General features: G+C 44.6%; 1 protein-coding gene and 2 pseudogenes across 1 annotated transcript; all 3 read right to left on the bottom strand.

The window, feature by feature from the left end:
• Positions 1–555: 555 nt before the first annotated feature.
• LOC143544920 (F-box/kelch-repeat protein At3g23880-like) lies at positions 556–1640 on the bottom strand (annotated as a pseudogene).
• A 1319-nt stretch (positions 1641–2959) lies between these two features.
• On the bottom strand, positions 2960–4176 carry LOC143544889 (putative F-box protein At3g23260). The gene has a single exon (XM_077036875.1). The coding sequence runs from the start codon at positions 4061–4063 to the stop codon at positions 2960–2962; it is 1104 nt and encodes a 367-aa protein (XP_076892990.1). The 5' UTR covers positions 4064–4176.
• Positions 4177–19894: 15718 nt separating this feature from the next.
• Positions 19895–20976, bottom strand: LOC143544902 (F-box/kelch-repeat protein At3g23880-like; annotated as a pseudogene).
• Between the last annotated feature and the right edge of the window lie 2815 nt (positions 20977–23791).

Genomic DNA, 23791 nt, shown 5'->3' with positions numbered 1-23791 from the left:
TGCGTTGCAACCAGATGCTAATCGTGGCCCCAACCGCTGCCTTCGACACTATCATTGCCGCCACCCTCATTGCTTAATTCCACCCTTCCTGGCCGTCTTTTTCACCGTCATCTGTTGCCACTAGCTACCACAAACGTAAACATCGAGAGTGAACCTATTTTAATAATTTGTTCATGACGATGCGTTAACACAAACCTAGCCCGAACAAGTTATAGCCCGAGAATAGTTTGACCCGTTACTAATACTAACCTAGCCCACTCTTTTTAACACAAATTTTCCTTCCTCTCCTTTATTTTTTACTCCAAATGTTAATATATATATATACAAAATTTAATTAGGAACATATTATTATAAACATTTTTCATAAGCTTTTAGATAGATCTCCACTTAGATTTGCTTGAAAACTATAGTAATATTGGATTATGAACATTACTTTAAACTTTTGAAAAACTAACCACAAAATGCAATTTGAATAAGGTTTAACAAGGATATAAAGAAAGTGAAGTAGCTATAGCATAGCAAGGTATGATCATGTAACTACTTGAACTTCCGCTTGATTTAGGGATTTGGAGACACGAGAGTCTCGACGTATACTGCTCCTTCATGATCATAGTACCACCGTTTCTCTATAGGACGATAACAATAAGGATCTGTAGCAAAGTCCTCCCAATCTACATTCTTGATAGAGTTGGTATCCTTCCAAATCGCAAGAAAATCCCCATTCCTCTTGGTGTCTATCTGCCTCTCCATCAACTGAAAACAATTCAACCGAGACAATAAAGCCGCTTTTATCCATCCATCACCGTCCATCCTCCACAAATCACACATGAAGGTTGTACTCGTAGTGAAATTTAAATAGCATACACACAAGTGAATGCAGCCGTTGAGAGCCACTAAATTCACACCATAATATGCACTAGGATAAGGAGGAAGTTGTATTTCCTTAAAACTTTTCAGACTCCACATCGAAACTGACAACACACATACTTGTCATTCCCAGCAGCTTGAAATAAACTTTCGTTCTTGAGATAGTAGCCATCGACCATTGGATGTATGGTTTATGGTGGCTAGTTTCTAAAGATATTTTAATCTTTCTCCATGAGTCTATTCTTTGGGAATAGACAAAAGCATACTCGGAAACTATATGTACAAGTTTGTAATCGTTAGAAGAGTCGATATAGAAAGCAAAAGCACTACCCTTGACGATATCATCGTAGAAACTAGTTTTGAACTTCTTGTAGGCACTCGTAAGTGGATTCCAAAACGCTAACTCTCGAGTGTTCTTCAACGCTACACATACCAATCCATCCAAACTTGCTAAAATCAACACCGGCTCCTTGAATGGAATAGGACGCGTGGTGATTGAATTGTCCCAATCATGCGTGCTAAAAGTTGTGGCTTTCCAGTCAAGAACAAGAAGTTTATAGTCGGTTTGATAGCGGAGGTGCATCCGGGCAAATGAAGGCGTAGACAAGAAGGAATTCCATGCTTTACAAACACGCCGGAAACGATATGTGAACCTGGCTGGGAGTCTTGCTAGCACCTCCGAATGTATTATGTGAGTTGGAAGTTGTGGAGGCATGGTCTAAGCCTAAGGGTTTAAGGTTTTAGGTTTGCAATTGAATTATGTCAAATATATATATGTGTAACATTATATATTGATCTTGTTATGAATTGGTAAACTATACGTAAATCTTAACTTGGGGATTTTTATTATATATTTAAAACATTGAAATAAGAAACATGATATATATCATATATATACATATACTTTTCTTCGTATTTGAGTATTTGTAACTAATTTTGATATGAGTCCGTTTTATCCCGAGACAACATTGACCCGTTACTAACCCGGTTCATCCTTTTCTAGCACAAATTATTTATGCCGAATGCTTGTATAGAGAGTTTAACAAATGCAACATACTTTCAGGTTTTACTTACACTGGTGGCGGATATAAGGAGGAAGTAGAGGTGGAATTGGCATGTGGTGGCGGTTCTGGCAGCCTTGGTACTACCTTGTTGGTATCAAAGTTTGCGGCCAATGCGCTTCGTGGGGTCCACCGCCACCGCGATTTGAAGACAGGTGGCAGTCGAGAATTGGTGAATTTGCCAAAACCACATGAGCCTGATTTGAGTGCTGATGATGCTGATTAGTTTTGTTTAGGGGTGTTCTTTGGGTTTCTTTTTTGGGTTTTTCGGGTCAGGTTCTTTAGGTTTCAAATTTTTAAATTTTGACTCGAAACCCAACCAGAATCTCTCACAGGTTTTTTCGGGTTCGGGTTTTTTCGGGTTGGGTTAATCAGGTTTCGAGTATCCTAGAAAACAAAACAAAAAACAAAAAAAATTTAAAAACTACAATATTAAAATTAAATAACATATTATTCTTTGTTCATAAGCAAATAATCAAATAATAAATCAACATAACTTGATAAAACAATCGCTTTCAATCGGGCGTGATTTAGCTGTTCGATTACGGTTGCTATTAGTAATAAACGAAAACCATAAATTAACAATAAACAATCGATCTACAATAGTTGTAATGACGACAATCGATTATGACTAGATTTCGATAACTTTAGTGGCTAAGACTAAGCCTATTATACCCAAATATATATTAATTTCAAAACTAAAAGTTTATTCGGGTTATTCGGGTTGACCCGAAACTTATAAATCAAATCCGAGAACCAACCCGAATTACTTCGGTTCGGGTTTTTCTGGTCGGGTTAGTTTGGGTTCGGGTACGTGTTTTCTCGGGTTGGGTCTTGGGTTTCGGGTAAAAATGACAACCCTAGTTTTGTTGGTTGCTATATTCTTGTAACTAATGGTGGTAAAGAGGTACAAAGCAACAATTAATTAATATATGATTCTATTATATATTCCTTTATTTGATGCTTTATGTAAAATTATAAATCATTCTTTATAGTGCAACATTAATGGAATAAACTAACAATGAAAATAACTAAAGTAACATAAAAAGGTTGATAGTTATAGTAATAATTAAATTCTTGAAAAAACTAATCACAAAATGAAACGAAACATTAATATTTGATTTAGGGATTGGAGACACAAGAGTCTCGACGTATACTGCTCCTACATGTTCACGGTACCATCGCCTAAATGGACGATAAATATGATAGTCTGTAGCGAAGTCTTCCAAATCTATAATCTCAAAATAGTCGGTATCCTTCCAAATCGCAAGCAAATCCCCATACCTCTTGATGTATATCTGCCTAAGCATCGGCACACGATAACACGGGCGAGGGAATGCAACCGCTTTTATCCACCCGTCACCATCCATCCTCCAGATATCACACATAGTATCCATGCTCTCAGCAACATCTTGATAATATACACAATAGTGAATGCAACCATTGAGAGCCACTAAATTCACATAAGTATCATTACAATCATGAGGTGGAAGTTGTATTTCCTTAAACTTTTCAGACTCCACATCAAAACTGATAAGACTCGTCATTCCCAAAAGCTTGTAATAAACTTTCTTTCCCAAGAAAGTAGCCAACGACCATCGGATGCTTGATTCATGGTAGCTAATTTCTAAAGATGTTTTAATCTTTCTCCATGAGTCTAATCTCCGTGAATAGATAAAAGCACCATCGGGGACAATATGCACAAGTTTGTAATCGTTAGAAGAGTCGATATAGAAAGCAAGAGCAGTAGTATCACATATATCATCAAAGAAACTAGTTTTGAACTTCTTGTAGGCACCCGTTAGTGGATTCCAAAAGGCTAACTCTCGAGTTTTCTCCAACGCTACACAAACCAATCCATCCAAAGTTGCTAGAATCAACACGGGCTCCTTGAAAGGAATAGGACGCGTGGTGATTGAATAATCACAATCATGTGTGCTAAAAGTTGGGGCATTGCGGTCAAGAAGAAGAAGTTTATAGTTGGTTTGATAGCGGAGGTGCATCCGGGCAAATGAAGGAGTAGACAAGAAGGAATTCCATGCTTTACAAACACGCCGGAAACGACATGTGTACCTGGCTGGGAGTCTTGATAGAACCTCCCACAGTATTATGTGAGTTGGAAGTTGTGGAGGCATGGCCTAAACCTAAGGTTTTAGGGTTTTAGGTTTGCAATTGAATTATGTATACAAGGAGGAATTGAATTAAGCATGGGAACGATTTGTATCGTGATCTTGTTATGATTTGGCTTTGGTAATTATACGTAAATCTTAATTTGGGGATTTTTATTATATATTAAATTATTGAAATAAGAAACATGATATACATCATATACTAGTTTTTATCCTCGTATTACGGGGGTTGTTTTATATTTTTTGTTTCTATATTTATTTATTTTTTGAATTTTTATTTCTTTTTAAATTGTTTCACAAATAAATGAGATGTTATAACCCGGTTTAAACGCTATTTGGGTTTAGTGAGACTCAACACCCGTTTATTTTTTTTACTATAAAATTGGTTTTTTAATATAGATAATATATATCTTTTTTCAAATAAATCAGATATTAATTTTTAGTATATTAATACTTTATAGGATTTTTATATCAAATATTTGGTGAGATTAGTTTTTAATTTAATGAGATGTTATAACCCGTTTAAGAAATATTTGGGTTTGATGCGACGCATACCTGTGAATTCGGGTCAAATGCATGAGAAGCCTACATTTAAAAATCAAGCAAATCTGGTGACTCCAAAAAATGGGGGAGCGACCAAATCATTACACCTAAGATTTTTGGGTTTTCGTTTATATATGTTATAGATACTTTTCTTCGTATTTGAGTTTGTATGGCATTTAACTTTTATATAGTTACTTTGTGACTAAAAAATAAATGTTGTTCTAAAACGACATAAACTTTTGAAATCGGAGTTAATAAGTTTTTGTATCATGTTTATCTAACCGAGTTACATGGCACTTAGTTTAAATGTTTTGAGTTCTAATATAACCTATATTATATTATCTATGTTTTAAAAATTAAAAGCGTGCACTAGATATATAAGTTATGTTAATCTTTACGGGTATGAGTTTGTTGACACAACAAATAAAGTTTTATTTAGACTTGTTTGTTTGCGGGCAAAGTTGAACGACTAAGACTCGCGTTAAGGAGTTTCGACTAAGGTGTAATTAGGTCAGGCCCGGCTCCGAAAAGACGAAAATTTTTTTGGGCCAAATGCGAAATTTTTTTTGGGCTTTAAGTAAAAGGAACATTTAGTTGAGTTTAAACAATTTTATTTTAAATGGGCATATTTGGTTATAATTTGAGTAGTGTAAAAACTTTTTGTAAAAAAATAAACTTAAAATGTCTCAAATAAGAATAGAACACACAACCTCTTGGTTAAATGTCATGCTTCTTTGCCACTACACTAAGCTAGTGGATATTTAATTGTGTTGAAACATTGATTATACATATTTTTTTTTTCATAAAAATGCATAAAAAAAAATTCAAAAAAAATCCGAGCCTAACGGGGTGTCGGGCCTGTGGCCGTCAACCACCCTGCCTCCCCCTTAGGCCGGCCCTGAATTAGGTCACGATGGTGACTTGGCTAAACATATATGTAACTTAGAGTGACACCATCCGCCGGCCATTGTGTCTGTCACCTCCATCGTCGCCACTAGCCGCCACGAAAGTAAATATTGAGGGTGAACTTATTTTAATGATTTGTTCAAGACGAATCAACCTCCTGAATTAAGCTAACGCATTCTTCATTTTGATCTGAGTCCGTTTTAGCCCGAGACAACTTTGACAGGCTACTAACCTAGTCCAACCTTTTTTTTAGCACAAATTATCCTACCCTTCTTTATTTGATTCTTTATGCCGAATGTTTGCCCATTATCCGGATGTAACTTGTTTTGTGTTAATAATGATGGATTTAATTTTTTCATAAGCTTTTAGACAGATGTCCACTTAGATTTAGTTGTTTTAATAAAAGACAGCAACATCAAATGAATAAGGTAACGAGGACAAAAACTAAAGTAATACAACTAGGAGTAGAGATTTAACGTTATAGTCACTTGAAAATTTTGAAAACTAAGAATATATGCGTATATCAATCATTACTAACTTCGATCTTCGCTTGGATTAGGGATTTGGAGACAGGAGAGTCTCGATGTATATTGTTTCGAAGAACGAGTGCCAATCAAGATCATAACATTGATTGTCCGTAGCGAATTCCTCCAAACATATATTCTTAATAGAGAAATTACCATAAGTCGAAATTGCAAACCAATTCCCATTCTTCTTGGTGTGTATCTTCATCTTCATGTCCTGATTCCGATGTGGGCTAGCGAATGCCCCCGCTTTTATCCACTCATCGCCATCCATCCTCCACATATCACACATCAATGTCCCTTTAGGGATATAAGGCATGGTTTAAAGGGTTTGCATATGAATATCGCTAATAATATGTTTGTGTGTATATATATATATACAAGGAGGAATTGAAGTTGAATAATGTATGGAAACTCAATATTTAAAAAAATATGATAGGGGATACTAATCCTTTTCTTTTTTAACAGCTAATTTTAAATCATATCTTAAATGTATGAAATAATAATATTTACATCTTTTTTCTTCTTATTGGCCGGGCCTTATTATTATTATTATTTGAATTTTTTTTATTGTTGCAAAGATTTTATTTGGTGCTATTCTGACGGGAGATATGGAAAGTTTTTTTTTCTTTTTAAGAAAGAGACTAAATATTTATAGGATCTTCATTTGTTATTTTTGACCCCACCCATGATAAACTATCTAAGCCCTAAGAGTTTGAAAAAATAACTCACGGATCTAACTCACTTAGTAGAAAAAAAATCAAAACGAGCTGAGCTCGATCAGTTGAGCCTAGTTGAGTTTGGGCTTAGCTCAACTTGTTTACACCCGTAGTAAGTATTAAGAAATTATGCTACGCATAGAGAAGTTGGACATTTATTAAAAAGACTATAATGCCCCTCACATGATTACACATGATGATGATGGCAAACAAATCTTGATAGAATTTGATGGAGCTAAGTTATTACTTATTAGATTAAAATTGCGGTTTTGATATTAAGCACGGTATCATTTTATTTTAAATCAAAAGCTAATTAAAACAACATTTTCGTCGTGGTGTAAGCAAGTCAGGCTGAGTCAGAGCTCGACTAGGCTCAAGCTCGACTTGTTTCGAGTTCTTTTTCAAATTAATTTGAATTTAGCTCATGAGTCAATATATTTTAAGCTCGAACTTGGCTTTAATTTATATACATTTTTTTTATTCTTTATATATATTTTTTTGAAAAAAATCTTAACGAGCCAATGCTTGGCTCGAGCTTGTGTCCACTGCCTTATATGAGCCAAAGCTCATATTGAAGAAACACTAAGTGAACCCACGGGCAGATTATAGATAATCTGGGGGTTAAGTAATGTTTCCCACGATGAGGTCCAGCAGAGAAGGTTGTTCTTCAGGGGACCTGCAAAACAGACACCGTAAGCTCGTCACTGAGAAGGGGGGGTTCCTCCTTGTGACCACCCTCCGGCGTGAGAATCAGACTAGATTGCTCTGAATATAAGTGTATATTAAGAGATTGCTAGATAAGATTGAGATATCAGATGATGTCCTTACCATTCCAAGGTGTTGGAGTATTTATAGCCGAAGGTAGGTTTCTTAGAAGGTATAGCCGGCTGAATAGTATTCCTGTTCTACCAACAGTGGGCTACGCACAGGCCATGCTGGTTGGTGGATAGACTACGGCCAACAGTAAAGGTCGGCTGTATATTGTTCCTTTACTGCCGGCTACGCACTGTTCCACCAACTGTAGGCTGCGCGCGTCCCATCGTAAGGGTTGGTTAGTAGGCAGCGGCTAATAGTGACAAACAGTACTAGAGGGTGCTCCTCCTCGTATTGTTGTCGGTGAGCTGTCACCCTGTGATTGGTTCATGGGCTGCTCTGGTCAATTTGTCTGTTCCGCCCATACCTTAGTAGGTATAGTACGAAAGACCTTCCAGAAGCATACGGACTGGCTCATTTAGGCGGGAGTATTCCCGCCTTGCTCATTCCTTCATGTGACTACTGAAGTAGCGAATGCCTTGTGCGTGTAGCCTTGCTGTTAGTGCGGGTAGCCTTCCCTGATGGCTTGTATCCGCAGCTGCGGGAACAGGCGGGGTACTTCGCCATTGGGAGGCTTTCCCTGCGGGTACAGCTGGCGTACTGCGCGTAAGGTTCTCTGAGCATGGTGGGCCCTGCTGGAGCAGTTGGTTATTGCGCAGACGTCCCTATTCAAGGTGAGTCTTGCGGGTCCAACTGGGCTCTGCTGGGACCTACCTCTTCAAGTCCCCCCAGTCCAATGTTCTTCTCATGAATTATTAATAAGTGAGGTGAACTTTTGGACTTAGCAAGGAGTTTTTGAAAAGGGTTTAGTTTTTCGGTTTTCCGTGGTGATTCTTCCCGCGGTTTTCCTGATGTCACGCAGAAATTCCCGACTTTTCTGCTTGATCTTTGGGTGTGAAGCGGGTAGGTTTGTAACCTCCTCGTACGTCAGGAGCGTTGAGTCCTACTTGTGTGGATTCTCCGTGGGGTTTTGGTAGTTTTCAACATACTGATCAATTATGCTAAAACCACCAATCCCATCATGGAGTTTCGAACAATATAGTTCTCGACGTTCCCGTCATGCGGGGATGTTATTCCCGTTCCCGCCAGCATGGCCCAGAAGATCCTTCTTGGTTTGAATTCCCTGCAGAGTGCTAAGTATGTGAAGGGTTTTGCCTTGACACTGTACCCGCACTTGTCTTACGGTTACTTTACTTCCAAGGTATTCCTGGCGTCAATTCCCTGCGGGTGCTAAGTATGTGAAGGGTTTTGCCTTAACACTGTACCCGCATCCGTCTTACGGTTACTTGGTTGCCGAGGAATTCTTGGCTTCAATTCCTTGCAGGTGCTAAGTTTGTGAAGGGTTTTGCCTTAACACTGTACCCGCACCTGTCTTACAGTTACTTGGTTGCCAAGGTAAGGGGTATTTTTCCGCTTACTTTTGAATCTTTGAATTTTGAATTTTGAAATTCGAAGAGTTGGTGGAAAGAAGAACAGTCCAAAACTCTGAAACGTCGTGCGACGGTTTCTTCTGACTGTGTCAGGACGTGCAGGAAGTTATGGTGACGTGACAGTACATGGTCATTCCAGACGCTTTTTCAGGCGCGTGGGCCCGATTTTTCGGGCGCGTGGCCGCGAAATTAATGGTATGCGTCCTGTCAACAGCTGTTGCCAGCTTGCTTTTTGCCACGTGTCATAGTTTCATTGCACCTTCGTTTTCTCTCTCTTCCGCATTAATTTCATCGCATTAATTGCGATTAGTATATAAAGGGGGAGAGGGTTCTTTGTAATCCACACTTTCACTCTTCTCTTCATCTTCTTTGCGATTTCCGGCGAATACTCACCTTTTCAGGCAAGCATTCTCCCGAAATCGTTTTCTTCTTCTTTTACAAGATGTCTCGTGATCTCGAATCTGCAGTCGATGACAAGAGTACTGCTGGCGAGTGCCAGTGTGCTCTGCCTGGCGATCTATATCGGTACGTCGTCAGGAAGTTCATGCTCGAGTCTCTCGAGCCTGAGTTTCCTGAACCCCACCAGACGGTGTACGATGCCCCCAGAGGCAAGATCGGGGTATATGCTGCATTCTTTGTCTATGGGAATCTTAGGTTCCCATTGACAAAGTTTGTTTACCGTGTCCTTGAGAGGCACGGTGTTCATTTGACCGAGTTGCACCCCATGGCGATCGCCAAGATTCGCCACTTCGAGTGGGTGTGCCGGATTTTGGGCGTTGAGCCCTTTGTTGACCGCCTGATGACCTTCTACACTTGGAGGTGCATCCAGGGGTGGTATACCCTGACAACCCGAATCAAGGGTTTAAAGATCTGCGCGACCGAGCGCAGTCTTCGCTCGTGGAAGCGGGAGTTCTTCTTCATATCCGCTCGCGCCATCCCCATTGCCATGAAATTCAAGAATGGGCAAGCACTTCCCAGCCTTCACGCCTCCAACTACCAGGAGGCGGAATGGTTTGCGAAGATATCTCGGGTCCAATCTCCGGTTTACCGGTTTGCGGAGTCCGGGATGGTGATGCTGGGGATGAGCCGGGTGTGGAAGGCTGCGGATGCGCATAAGATCCCAATCGTCCTCGAATACGGTTCGAACTCTGTTCCTTACGGTATGCTTTCTTTCTTTTTGTTGATTTAGAATTTCTTCTAACTTTTTTCCTGTTTATTTCAGAGGGGAACGACTTGCAGTCGCTCCTGAACCCGCGGGAGGCTGACGGTCCCGCACGGATGGGTACTCGCGCTCTAGATGAGAACGAGTTGCCCATCCGAGAACAAACGGCGGATCGGTTCGTGGAGGTCTATCCGCTAGGCCATGAGATCCTTAGCGCCCGTCGGCCAGGTAAGGCGCTCTTCGACACTCGACCCCTCAATGTTGAAACCTCTGCTGGAATTCCTCTAATTGTATGTTCTGATGAGGAATCCGCAGATGGTCCTCCGTTGGTGCGGAAGAAGAAGGCTGCCGGCGGGAAGGGGAAGGAGAAGGTGGCCTCCACAGCCGATCCAGCGCCTCGGTCTGACTCGGAGACCGAGAGCGAAGAGGTGGCGGGGAATCCCGGTGGTGACAAGATCACCATTCCGGAGGCTGTGACAACTGTCACCGAAGAGCCCAGGATGACAACGGTGACCGGCGTGAAGAGGCCGGCTCCATCGGGTTCATCCCCGCCCGTCCGTACTTTCAGGCTCAAGAAAACCCGTAAGTACAAATTTCCTTTAGCTTTTATCTTCATAGCTTTATCATTTAACACTTTTCTTTGTGCAGGCGTGGATGTTGACGCATTCCAGGGTGGAGCGCAGAGGAGTACCTCCCCGCCAATGACGGTAGGCCCGGTCAGCCTACCTGAGGCGACGACCCAGGCGGCTGCGCCTGCGCCTGCTTCCACTGGTTCAGTTGCTCACTCCGTTGAGCCGACTGTTCCAGTTGTGATGACGTCACCGCCGGCTGTGAGTGCTATTTTTACAGCATCTTTCACCGAGCCGGCGGTAACTTTTGCTGCGGATTCTGCAGCGGCGACCGCGGCGGCTGCTACCATGCCCCCGCCATCGGCAACGACGGCCGATCCATCAGGTACGCATGGGGCTTCTCGCCAATCTCTGCCACCTTCTCATCTGCCTGACCTCTTGGATGGATTTCCGTTGGGTTCAGGTGATGGGTTCGGCGGCTATCGGCCTGTAATTGACCTTACAGGTGCGCAGGGTTCTTTTGGCCCATTTATATATATTTTTCTTTATCATCTTTTCCTAACTGCTTTATGTTTTTTGCAGTGTCAGATTACAATGAAGTGTATGTTCCACGATGGAACATTCGCCGAGGAACAACCCTTCGCACCCCTGTGGAGTGCGTGGAGTGGGCTCGTCACGCTGCTCCTAGTGGTGCGTTGGGGGAAGCCATGGCTAGCTACCAGGAGGGTAGACGAAGCAATGAGCTTCGGGTTCTCCTGGCCCGGATGCAGCCGCGCGTCGAGCTGCTTTGTCGTGAAAACGACAAGTTAAAAGCAGCTCGCCTTCAGGAAGTAGCTCAGGCGCGGGCTGTCCGGGAGGAGAATAGGAGGCTTTCCGCCGCGGCGGCGGAGAAGGAGAAGGCGTTCAAGGCCCTTGAAGTCGAGGTTCAGGCCCGTCTCGAGGCTCGCTCCAAGGCTGCCCAAGCTGTTAATGAACAGCTTCGGCTGGCTAAGGAGACTTCTAGGAACGCGACTGAAAGGGCCACCAAGGCTGAAGCTGTTGCCGAGCCTCTACGCGTGGAGAATGAAGAGCTTAAAGCCAAATTAGAGGCTCTCCAGCAGGCTCATGATGCTTTGGCGATGGAGGACGCGAAGAAGCTTCAAGAGATCCTGGACCAGAGGGGCGTGCTTGACCACACTGAGCGGAAGCTAAAGGGCGTCGAAGAGGCTGCTGCAAAGGAAGTGTTGCTTGCCAACCTTAATAAAAGTGAAGCCGAACGCGCCTGTACCCAAGCTCAAGCCGCCCTCCAAGAAGCTCTGGTTGCCAAGGAATGGCTTCTTCGAGAAGCGTTGTCTCGGGTAAGTCTAGCTTCGTGTCTTCACGCTTTTCTTTATAAATTGAAAAGGTTCTGATACTTGTATTTTTTCTTTGTAGGTTGTGCATCGGGTCTTCTCAGAGACGTCTTATGACGATGCTATGAGCGCAGCCCTCAACGCTTCTCATGAGGATGGGGAAAAGGCCGGCTTCCTGCTTGGTCTAGGGTTCGTTGAGAAAGGCATCCCGCCTTCCAACTTCCCTTTGTACGATGTGGATACTGAAGCTATTTACGACCAAGCAATGAACCAGTATGCCGCCTTCTCGCATCCTGTGGTGGAGAAGGTGAACGAAGTCGCTGCTGCTGATGATGGGCTAGCTATTCTTAAAGCCTTCCTTGAACCACCACGCTCTACTGATGGAGCGGGTCCAAGTTGAAGTGGTCCTGAAGCTTGATTCTGAAGATCCCTTTCCACCATTAGCATAGATTTTTGCTTTTTTATAGCTTTGTAATATTTGAATTTGATGAAATAAAGATTGTGTTTGTTCTTTGCCTTGTTTATTTTACGCATGTTTTGATCTAACTTAGTAATTTCTTTAGTACTTAGATAAGTTAACTTTTTAACGTGGTAAATTATAAGTTTGTTTCGCTTCCTCTTTCATGATTGTGCGGGTATGACCGTCACTTACACTTAGTAGGATGGCTTAACTTTACTTATATCTGACCTGCGTGGAAGTTTTCCTCATCTTTTCTGAGGATAAGTTAACCTTTGAACGTGGTAGATAATAGGTGTGAAGTTTTGCTTCCTCTTTCGTGATTGTGCGGGTAGGACCGTCACTTGCACTTAGTAGGATGGCTAAACTTTACCCGTATCTGACCTGCGTGTAGGTTTTCCTCATCCTTTTTTGAAATTTCTAAGTGTTTAGGATAAGTTAACCTTTGAACGTGGTAGATAGGTTGAAGTTTTGCTTCCTTGCTCGTGATTGTGCGGGTAAGACCGTCACTTGCACTTACAAGGATGGCTAAACTTTACTTACATCTGACCTGCGTGTAGGTTTTCCTTATTTTTAGCGTTGTGTTTATGCGGGTTTTGCCGCCTTCCACACGTAACGACTTACTTCTTCCCCCATTTATGCGGTGAATACCGGCACCAGTGTGGGAAGTTCATAAGTATAAAGGTAAGGCTATCAACACATTGTGAAAGGAGAATCATTTCCATTAGAAGTGGCTCTAGGCCTTTTCTTTACAAGTTTGGAATTGATCTACATATAACATTTGCGTAATTGAGCTCCGTTCCATGTTCTTGGGATGGGAGTGCCATCGAGCCTTTCGAGCCGGTATGCGCCCTTTCCCAGGACTTCTTTGATAATGTATGGCCCTTCCCAGACCGGGGCCAGCTTTCCTGGGCGTTCTTGGTTCGAAGCCTCGTTGTTACGCAGTATGTAGTCTCCTACATTGAAGTTGCAGAGTTTTACCCGCGTGTTGTAGTACTTTTGCATTTGTCGCTTGTAGTTCTCTTCACGCACTGCGGCTAAGTCTCTGCGTTCCTCGGTTAGCATAAGGTCCAACCGTCTTTCCGCATCATTGTCTTCTGGCTGAATCAAGACCCTTGGTGAGGGTAAACCAATTTCGACCGGGACCATGGCTTCAGTGCCATAAGTGAGGCTGAACGGGGTTTCTCCCGTACTGGCCTTCTTCAGCGTTCTGTTTGCCCAAAGGACGTGCGGAAGCTCGTCCACCCAGCCGGATCTGTGTTCCAAGAGTCTTTTCTTTATGCCTTCGACGATGCTCTTATTTGCTCTTTCCACCTCACCATTACCTTGCGGGTGTGCCACTGAGGTAAAGGTGTGGGTGATTTGAAGTTCTTTCAGCCACTGTTGTAGCTTCTTGTCAGCAAAGTTGGTGCCGTTATCGCTCACCAAATTCTGTGGAAGTCCAAAACGACAAATAATAAATTCCCAAATAAATTTTTTGATATGTTTCGCGGTTGTTTGGGCTAAAGGTTTTGCTTCTATCCACTTGGTGAAGTAGTCGATGGCTACCACTAGGAACTGAACATTTCCTGCTGCTGTAGGAAATGGGCCTGTCACATCGATGGCCCACTTCTGAAATGGCCATGAAGAAGTGACTGGAACAAGTTCATTCTTCGGGCGGTGCGTGTTGGGTGCGTAAAGCTGGCAAGACCTGCATTTTCTGATGTATGCCAGTGCATCCGTATCCATCCCCGGCCAAAAGTATCCCGCGTTGTTTAGCTTAGCTACAACAGCGCGGGGACCTGCGTGTACTCCACAGATGCCTTCGTGTACTTCCCTTAGGAGGTAGTCAGCATCTTGGTTGTCCACGCATCTTAAGAGTGGGCCAAGAAAGTTACGTCTGTAAAGGATGTCATCGATCAGTTGATAATTCAGTGCTTTACAGCGTAGTTTTCTTGCCTGTGTTTTGGACTCCGGTAGTGTACCTGCCGCAAGGTATTTTATTATTGGTGTCATCCACGTTTCCGTGCCAGTTTGGATGACACAAATTTCCTTGTGCGGGACCGAAGGTGTCTCGAGGAGTTCAATGCGGATATCCTTTCCTAAGTGGGTGAAGGCTAATGATGCAAGCTTGCTTAACGCATCCGCAGATTTGTTTTCACTTCGCTTGACGTGTATGACTTTGCAGTCATTGAAATCGCGCATAAGGGATTTTGCTTGTGCGAGGTACAGGGCCATTGTGTCGTTCACGGCCGTGTACGCCCCGTTGATTTGATTGGCTACTAACATGGAATCCACGTGGGCTTCCAAGTTTTTCACTCCCATCTTACGCGCAATTCTCAGCCCAGCCAAGAATGCCTCATACTCGGCTTCATTATTCGTACTTGGAAAATTCAGTCGAATAGCGTAAGTGTATTCTTGGCCCGCTGGGTTGGTTAGCTTTAGCCCTGCGCCTGAACCCTCGTTATTGGCTGCCCCATCAGTGTAGAGTCGCCAGACATCATTGATGTCTTGTGCTAGAGAGGGTTGAGCCTCTTCCTGGCACTCTTTTTCCCGCGATGCAGGCACTTCTGCAATAAAGTCGGCCAGAACCTGGCCTTTTATGGCTGGTCTTGGCTTATACTTTATCGCGTATTCTCCCAACTCAATTGCCCATTTGGCTAGGCGTCCCGATAACTCGGGTTTGCCTAGAACGTTTGCAAGTTTGAAGTTGGAGAGAATGGTGATTGGGTGACCCTGGAAATATCGTCTTAACCTGCGTGAAGCGTGTATAAGTGCTAAGACTAATTTTTCGAGGGTAGAGTACCGGGTTTCTACGTCTGTTAGGATACGGCTGACATAATAGATTGGCATCTGGATGCCTTTTCGCTCTACTAGCAGGACTGCCCCGGTTGCTCTATCAGTTGCGGAAAGGTATAGGATTAACTCCTCTCCCGCTTCTGGTGCTGTGAGTGTTGGGAGTTCGATCAAGCGTGACCGAATCTCCTGAAAAGCTGCTTCCGCTTCTGGTGTCCAGCGGAAGTGCGTTTTCTTCAAACAGTTTCTCAACGTTGACACGAAGGGAAACGACTTATCCGCGTGGTTTGCCAAAAAGCAATTAAGTGCCACTAGTCGTCCATTCAGTGTCTGAGCCTGTTTGATGGTAGTAGGTGATTCCATTTTGATAATGGCTTCGACCTTTTCAGGGTTCGCTCTGAAGCCATCTTTAGTGACGATGACCCCCAAGAACTTCCCTTCTTCCATTCCAAAGGCACACTTGCTCGGTTGAGCTTCATGTTTATCTTCCTGAGCGTGTTGAAAGTTTCTTCGATGTCTTTCAACATCGCTTCTGGGTCAGGGCTTTTGATGACCAAGTCATCCATGTAGACTTCCAAGTTCCTCCCAATTTGGGTATGAAACTGGTTATCCATCAGGCGTTGGTATGTGGACCCGGCATTCTTAAGTCCGAATGGCATCATTTGGTAACAAAATGTGCCATCGGGCGTCCGAAAAGCGGTTTTGTCCTGATCATCAACGGCCATGTGGATCTGATGGTACCCCTTATACGCGTCCAGGAAGCATTTAAGGCGGAATGGTGCCAACGAGTCCACCTTAAGATCAATTTCAGGTAACGGATAACAATCTTTGGGGCATGCTTTGTTCAAGTCTTTGAAATCTATGCACATGCGCCATTGTTTGTTATTCTTCGGTACCATAACGGGATTTGCAACCCAAGTTTGATATCTACTAACGCGTACGATGCCTGCGTCAAGGAGTTCCTTGACTTGGGTTCTACACGCGTTAGTTTGTTCTGGCCCCATTACTCTGCGCTTTTGTACGATCGGCGTAACAGCCAGATCGCATTTGAGCTTATGCTCTGCCTTACTCCGGGGTACACCAGTCATGTCAGCTGGTGTCCACGCGAAGATGTCGGCGTTCCTTTGTAATAAGCGCTTAAGTAAGGTGCGTGTGGGATCAACAATTGTTGGGCCAATGGAGACGGCCTGGTCCGGGTACTTGCCGTTGAAGGCCCATCTTTCTGGTTCGGTGATGGTTGGTTTAGCCATCTTTGGTTTGGGTTTAGATGAGACAGATGCGATGCATACCTGGGGAATGCCGGTGATCATCGCTACACCCTCAGCTGTTGGCCATCCCATCATGCCGTGGACTGAGGATACCACGGCGTTGAATCTTGCCATCCCGTCTCTCCCGAAGAGAATGTCGTATGTGTGGTGTGGCTTCCTCATCACGACAAAGTCCACATCTTCTGTGCGGGAGTGTTTCCCATCTGTAAGAGTGACGGGGAAAGATAGGATACCCAGGGGGGTGTTTGTGCTGCCATCAAACCCTTCCATCGAGGCGCAGATCGTTTCCAGGCGTTCCTTGTCTTCGTCATCTAGCTTGTCGAAGAACTGCCTGTACATCACCGTTGACGAGGCGCCGTTGTCAGCAAGAGTGCGAGAAGTGATGTAGTGCCCCAGCTGGCTTTTGATGACGATAGGGCCTTCTTTGCTGGGTCCTCCTGGCACTCGCGGGAAGCGCACCTCAGCTTCCTTCCACGCACATGGTTCTGGCGTTCGCCTTTTTCTTCCTCTGATGTTACCATGAACCATGTTGATGCTGATGTCAACGGGCTTTCGTCCGTTGCCTCGGTACCGGTTGTCGTTCCGTCCTCCCTTCTTGATTGATGCCACCAGGTGTGCCAGTCTTCCATCCTTGACGAATGCTTCAACAATATCCTTCAAGGATGTACACTCTTCCGTACCATGACCTTTTGTCCCGTGGAAGTCACAGGATTTGCTCTGATCCGCATTAGGTCGGTGCCAGATCACTGGAGCTTTTGGCCACGGTAGCTTTTCAGTGGCAAATATCTCCGTGACGCTTTTGGTGAGTGGCGTCCACCGGTGCTTTTGGCTTGAAGGGTGTGTGTGATTTCTTCCGCCAACAAGAGGGTGAGAGCTGGATGAGGTGTCAAAGTTTACCCTTGACTGCCAGATACCTAGCTTCCTCTTTTTGTTCTGCCGGGCGATCCGGACATTGTTCTCTCTTGTCCTCTGCGTGTAGAGGTGTGTACTCTGGGGAAGATCCCTTCCCAGTTGCTTCTCCGTCTCGGCAAAGCGCTTGGCCGCCGTCATGATGGCATCCCATGTTGATGGCATGCCATCCTTACCCGTCAATGTGCGGATAAGCTCCGGGTATTCGGCGCCTTGGATGAAAGCGGCGCGAACAAGATCTTCACTTACGTTGCCGAGACTTAGCTTTTTGGAGTTGAAGCGGGTGATGAAGTCTAGTAAAGATTCATCCTCCTCTCTAACGCAGTTGAGGATCGTCCACTGTTCTTCAGTATATTTCCTCTGTTGGCTGAAGTGCTGGCTGAACTTGTTCTGAAAGTCCGCCCAGTCATATATGTGGTGGACCGGTAAACGATCGAACCATGCCCTGGCCGCTCCAACCAGAGTCATCTGGAACATATAACACCACGTGGGTTCCGTCCAGTTACTGACGGTTGCCCCCGCAATGAATCTGTTCAAGTGGTCGTCTGGGTCGGATAGACCATCATAAGTGCCAATGTTGGACATTTGCTTGGCACTTCTCGGGGCGATTGCTTCCGCAATGTCCCTTGCAAACTTTGACTTTCCTGCATTTGTAGCAGTTGGCCTAAAGGTTTTTGAGAAGTCACGCGGGTTTCTCTCCGCATTTGTTGGTTTAAAAGCTTCCCCAAAATTCCTTTTTGGCTGGAAGTCCGTTTCCTTACGCTTCCCTTTCGCCTTATGGCGAGGGTTTGCGTCGGTATCGGATTCTTCTCTCTCCTCGTCTGAGTACTCGCACTCGCTGTTCATATTGAGCTGTTGGCGAGTACTGCCGAATTCGTAAGCCTGTTGAACTGAACGCAAGCGTTCATCCAATTCAGCTTGGAACTCTCTTTGACGTGCTTCGGCCCACGCCTTCACTTGATCTAGTGTTTGGCGAGGGGCCCTCGTTCGTTTTTCCAACTGGGCATCAGTGAACCCCAGTGGAATATTTACTGCACTTGCCCCGGCTTGGGTAGTCGGGGTAGTGTTCGTAAGATTTGTATAACCGCCGGTGTTCCCCCCAGTTGCTGGGGTTGTGGTTACCGGGGTTTCTTGGTCGGTTACTGGCCTTGAGACCGGAGTAACGTTAACCATTTCTTCAGAAATTTTGAAAAAACTAAATTAGTTCTAGCTTTTATGCACGGATGGCGCCAATGAAGAAACACTAAGTGAACCCACGGGCAGATTATAGATAATCTGGGGGTTAAGTAATGTTTCCCACGATGAGGTCCAGCAGAGAAGGTTGTTCTTCAGGGGACCTGCAAAACAGACACCGTAAGCTCGTCACTGAGAAGGGGGGGGGTTCCTCCTTGTGACCACCCTCCGGCGTGAGAATCAGACTAGATTGCTCTGAATATAAGTGTATATTAAGAGATTGCTAGATAAGATTGAGATATCAGATGATGTCCTTACCATTCCAAGGTGTTGGAGTATTTATAGCCGAATGTAGGTTTCCTAGAAGGTACAGCCGGCTGAATAGTATTCCTGTTCTACCAACAGTGGGCTACGCACAGGCCATGCTGGTTGGTGGATAGACTACGGCCAACAGTAAAGGTCTGCTGTATACTGTTCCTTTACTGCCGGCTACGCACTGTTCCACCAACTGTAGGCTGCGCGCGTCCCATCGTAAGGGTTGGTGAGTAGGCAGCGGCTAATAGTGACAAACAGTACTAGAGGGTGCTCCTCCTCGTATTGTTGTCGGTGAGCTGTCACCCTGTGATTGGTTCATGGGCTGCTCTGGTCAATTTGTCTGTTCCGCCCATACCTTAGTAGGTATAGTACGAAAGACCTTCCAGAAGCATACGGACTGGCTCATTTAGGCGGGAGTATTCCCGCCTTGCTCATTCCTTCATGTGACTACTGAAGTAGCGAATGCCTTGTGCGTGTAGCCTTGCTGTTAGTGCGGGTAGCCTTCCCTGATGGCTTGTATCCGCAGCTGCGGGAACAGGCGGGGGTACTTCGCCATTGGGAGGCTTTCCATGCGGGTACAGCTGGCGTACTGCGCGTAAGGTTCTCTGAGCATGGTGGGCCCTACTGGAGCAGTTGGTTATTGCGCAGACGTCCCTATTCAAGGTGAGTCTTGCGGGTCCAGCTGGGCTCTGCTGGGACCTACCTCTTCACATATCAAACTTAGCTATGGAGTGTGAAATAAGCACATAGAAATCCAAAAAAGTTAGAACCATGAAAATTAACTCAACCAAACACAAGGCCGAAAAGAATAATCAACAAAATTATTTAATTTCCAGGAGTTAATTAAATACCAAGGAAAACAACTAAAGTAATTAACACAACAAGGAATTGACTCAAAGCTATGTAATAAAGAATATGAACAATTAATATTACTTCAAATCCTTGAAAATCAAACCACAAAATGCAACATTATATGTAACTACTTGAAATTTTGGTTGAATTAAGGATTTGGAGACACGAGAGTCTCGATGTATACCGCTCCTACACGTTCACAGAACCATCGAAAAAGAGGATCATAATAACGAAACTTTGTAGCGAAGTCTTCCAAATCTATACACTTAATAGATTTGTTATCCTTCCAAATCGCAAGCCATTCCCCGTTCCTCTTGGTGTGTATCTGCCCATTAAACTGAATAGAATGTGAGCGAGAGAATATAGCCGCTTTCATCCACCCATCACCATTCATTCTCCACAAATCACACTTCAAACCCTTAGCATTATGCGTATAACATACGCACAAGTGAATGCAACCATTAAGCGCCACTAAATTCACAGCATCATCATTTGCACCACAAGGAAAAGGTGGAAGCTGTATTTCCTTAAACTTTTCAGGCTCCACATCGAAGCTGATAACACGTTGACCAGTCGTTTCCATCATGAAATAAACTTTTCCTCGAAGACAACATCCATCGACCACTGGATGTCCGGTCTATGCTGACTAATATCCAAAGATGTATCAATCTTTCTCCATGAGTTTAATCTCAACGAATAGATAAAAGCACCCTCGGAGACAATATGCATAAGTTTGTAATCGTTAGAAGAGTCGGTATAGAAAGCAAAAGCGGTATTGCCACATATATCATCATAGAAACTAGTTTTGAACTTCTTGTAGGCACCGGTCAGTGGATTCCAAAAGGCTAACTCTCGAGTGTTGGACAAGGCGACACATACCAATCCATCCAAACTAGCTAAAATATACACGGCCTCCTTGAACGGATTAGGAGGCTTGGTGATTGAATTATCCCAATCAAGCGTGCGGAAAGTTGTTCGGGATTCGTTGTCAAGACTTAGAAGTTTATAGTTAGTTTGATTGTTAAGGTGGAACTGCGCAAACGTAGGCGTGGACAAGATCGAATTCCATGATTTGCAAACGCACCGGAAACGACCTAAAGACTTGGCTGGAAGTCTTGGTAGCAGTTGTGTCTATAGTATTTCGATCGGAAGTTGTGGACAAATTCGAGGCATAGTGTTAAAAGGGTTTGCAAAATAATACCACTGAAGAAACACTAAGTGACCCCGGGCAGATTATGGATAATCTGGGGGCTAGGTAATGTTTCCCACGAAGGTTAGGTCCAGCAGAGTAAGTTGTACTTTAGGGAACCTGCAAAACAGACACCGTAAGCTCGTCACTGAGAAGGGGGGGGGTTCCTCCTTGTGACCACCCTCCGGCGTGAGAATCAGTCTATATTGCTCTTTGAATATAAAAGTATATGAATACTATTAGAGCAATTATCAAGTAAGTTATACGAGATAGTAGATGATCTTACCATTCCAAGATATTGGAGTATTTATAGCCGAAGGTAGGTTTTCTAGAAGGTACAGCCGGCTGAATAGTATTCCTGTTCAACCAACAGTGGATTACGCACAGGCCATACTGGTTGGTGGGTAGGTTACAGCCAATAGTAATAAAGTCGGCTGCACTATTCCACCAACTGTAGACTATGCACGTCCCACTGACTGTGGATTGTACGCAGGCCATGCTGGTTGGTGAATAGGTTACGGCCAACAGTAATACTATTCCACCAACTGTAGGCTGCGCACGCTCCACAATGAGGGTTGGTGAGTAGGCAGCGGCTAATAGTGACAAACAGTACTAGAGGGTGCCCCTCCTCGCACTGTTGTCGGTGAGCTGTCACCCTGTGATTGGCTCATGGGCTGTTCTGGTCAGATCGTCTGTCCTATCCATACCTTGGTAGGTATGGTACAGAAGATCTTTCAGAATCAGACTGGCTCATTTGGGCGGGATTGTTCCCGCCTTGCTCATGCCTTCACGTGACTGCTGAAGTAGCTAGTGTCTTGTGCGTGTAGCCCTGCTGTCTGCGGGTAGCCTTCCCTGATGGCTTGTATCCGCAACTGCGGGAACAGGCGGGGGTACTTCACCATTGGGAGGCTTTCCCTGCGTGTACAGCTTGCGTACTGCGCGTAAGATTCTATGAGCATGGTGGGTCCTGCGGGAGCAGATGGCCTTTGCGCAGACCCCATGTTCAAGGTGAGTCTTGCGGGACCAACTGGTCTCTGCTGGGACCTACCTCTTCAAGTCCCCCCAGTCCAATGTTCTTCTCATGCGTGTTTAATAAAGTGAGGTGAACTTTTGGACTTAAGCAAAGGGTTTTGAAAAGGGTTTTGTAAGGTTTTCCATGGAAAGTCCTTGTCACTTGCAGAAATGCCCGAGTTTCCTGCTTGGTCTCTGGGTATGATGCGGGTAGGTCTGTAACCTCCTCGCAAGTCAGGAGCATTGAGTCCCAGTTGTATGTATTTTCCATGAGGTTTTGGTAGTTTTGAACATAGTGATCAATTATGTTAAGACCACCAATTCCATCTTGGAGCTTCAAACAACGTAGTTCTCGACGTTCCCGCTATGCGGGGATGTTATTTCCGTTTCCGCAAGCATTGCCCAGAAGATCCTTCTTGGTTTCAATTCCCAGCGGAGCGCTAGGTATGTGAAGGGTTTTGCCTTAACACTGTACCTGCGCTCGTCTTACGGTTACTTTACTTCCAAGGTATTCCTGGCGTCAATTCCCCGCGTCGAGCTGCTTTGTCGTGAAAACGACAAGTTAAAAGCGGCTCGCGCCAAAGATGTATCTGAAGCGCGGGCTCTTCGGGAGGAGAACCGGCAGTTGGCCGCTGCCGCAGCTGAGAAGGAGAAGGCCTTCAAGGCCCTCGAGGTTGAAGTCCAGGCGCGACTCGAGGCCCGCTCCAAGGCTGCCCAAGCTGTGAATGAACAGCTTCGGCTGGCCAAGGAGACTGCGCGAAACTCAACTGAGAGGGCTGCCAAGGCTGAAGCTGTTGCTGAGCCACTACGCGAAGAGAATGAGCAGCTTAAATGCAAATTAAAGGCTCTTCAGCATGCTCATGACGCCTTGGCAATGGAAGATGCCAAGAAGCTGCAGGAGATCCTTGACCAGAGGGGGGTGCTTGACCGTACTGAAAGGAAACTCAAAAGCGTCGAAGAAGCTGCCGCCAAGGAAGTTCAACTTGCCAACCTTGAGAAAAGCGGAGCTGAACGTGCTTACAAAGAAAGTCAAGCTACCCTCCAATGGCTGCTTCAAGAAGCGTTGCCTGAGGTATCTTTATCTTTTTCTTTACGCTTTCTGCTCGTAATTAGAAAATGTTCTAACTTGTAATTTTCTTTTGTAGGTTGTGCGTCGGGTCCTTTCAGAGACCTCTTACGACGATGCAATGAGCGCAGCCCTCAACGCTTCTCATGAGGATGGGCAGAAGACTGGCTTCCTGCTTGGTCTAGGGTTTGCTGAGAGAGGCTTTCCGCCCTCCAACTTCCCTTTATTCAATGTTAATACTGAAGCTGCTTATGACCAAGCTGTGAGTCAGTATGCTGCCTTCCCGCATCCAGTGGTGGAGAAGGTGAATGAAGCTGCTGCTGCTGATGATGGGCTAAGCGTCCTTAAGGCTTTCCTTGGGCAGCCGCGCTCTGACGGTGCTGGTCCAAGCGGAGGTGGCCCTGAAGCCTGATCCCTTCACACTGCTAGGATAGACTTAGCCTTGTATAGATTTCTTTTAGGCGGGTAGTTACCCAGCCCTTCTTGTAATTGATTGTGAAATATTAATCTCTTTGCGTATAAGATTGTTATTTCCTTGGGTTCTTTGCTTTATAAACTTATGACTTGCATACTTAGTTTAAATTAGCAATTTCCCAAGTGCTTAGAATAAGAACCTTTGAACGTGGTTGATAATGGGTTAAAGTTTCGCCTCCTCCTTCGTGATTGTGCGGGTAAAACCGTCACTTGCACTTGGTAGGATGGCTAATCTTTACCCTTTATCT

The sequence above is a fragment of the Bidens hawaiensis genome, unplaced genomic scaffold, assembly GCF_021521415.1.
Source record: "Bidens hawaiensis isolate Kalapana, Puna unplaced genomic scaffold, B.hawaiensis_p1.1 tig00013803_1, whole genome shotgun sequence".
NCBI classification, from domain to species: domain Eukaryota; kingdom Viridiplantae; phylum Streptophyta; class Magnoliopsida; order Asterales; family Asteraceae; genus Bidens; species Bidens hawaiensis.
Note: the sequence above shows the minus strand (reverse complement) of the source record. Positions and strands in the feature narration are given on the sequence as shown.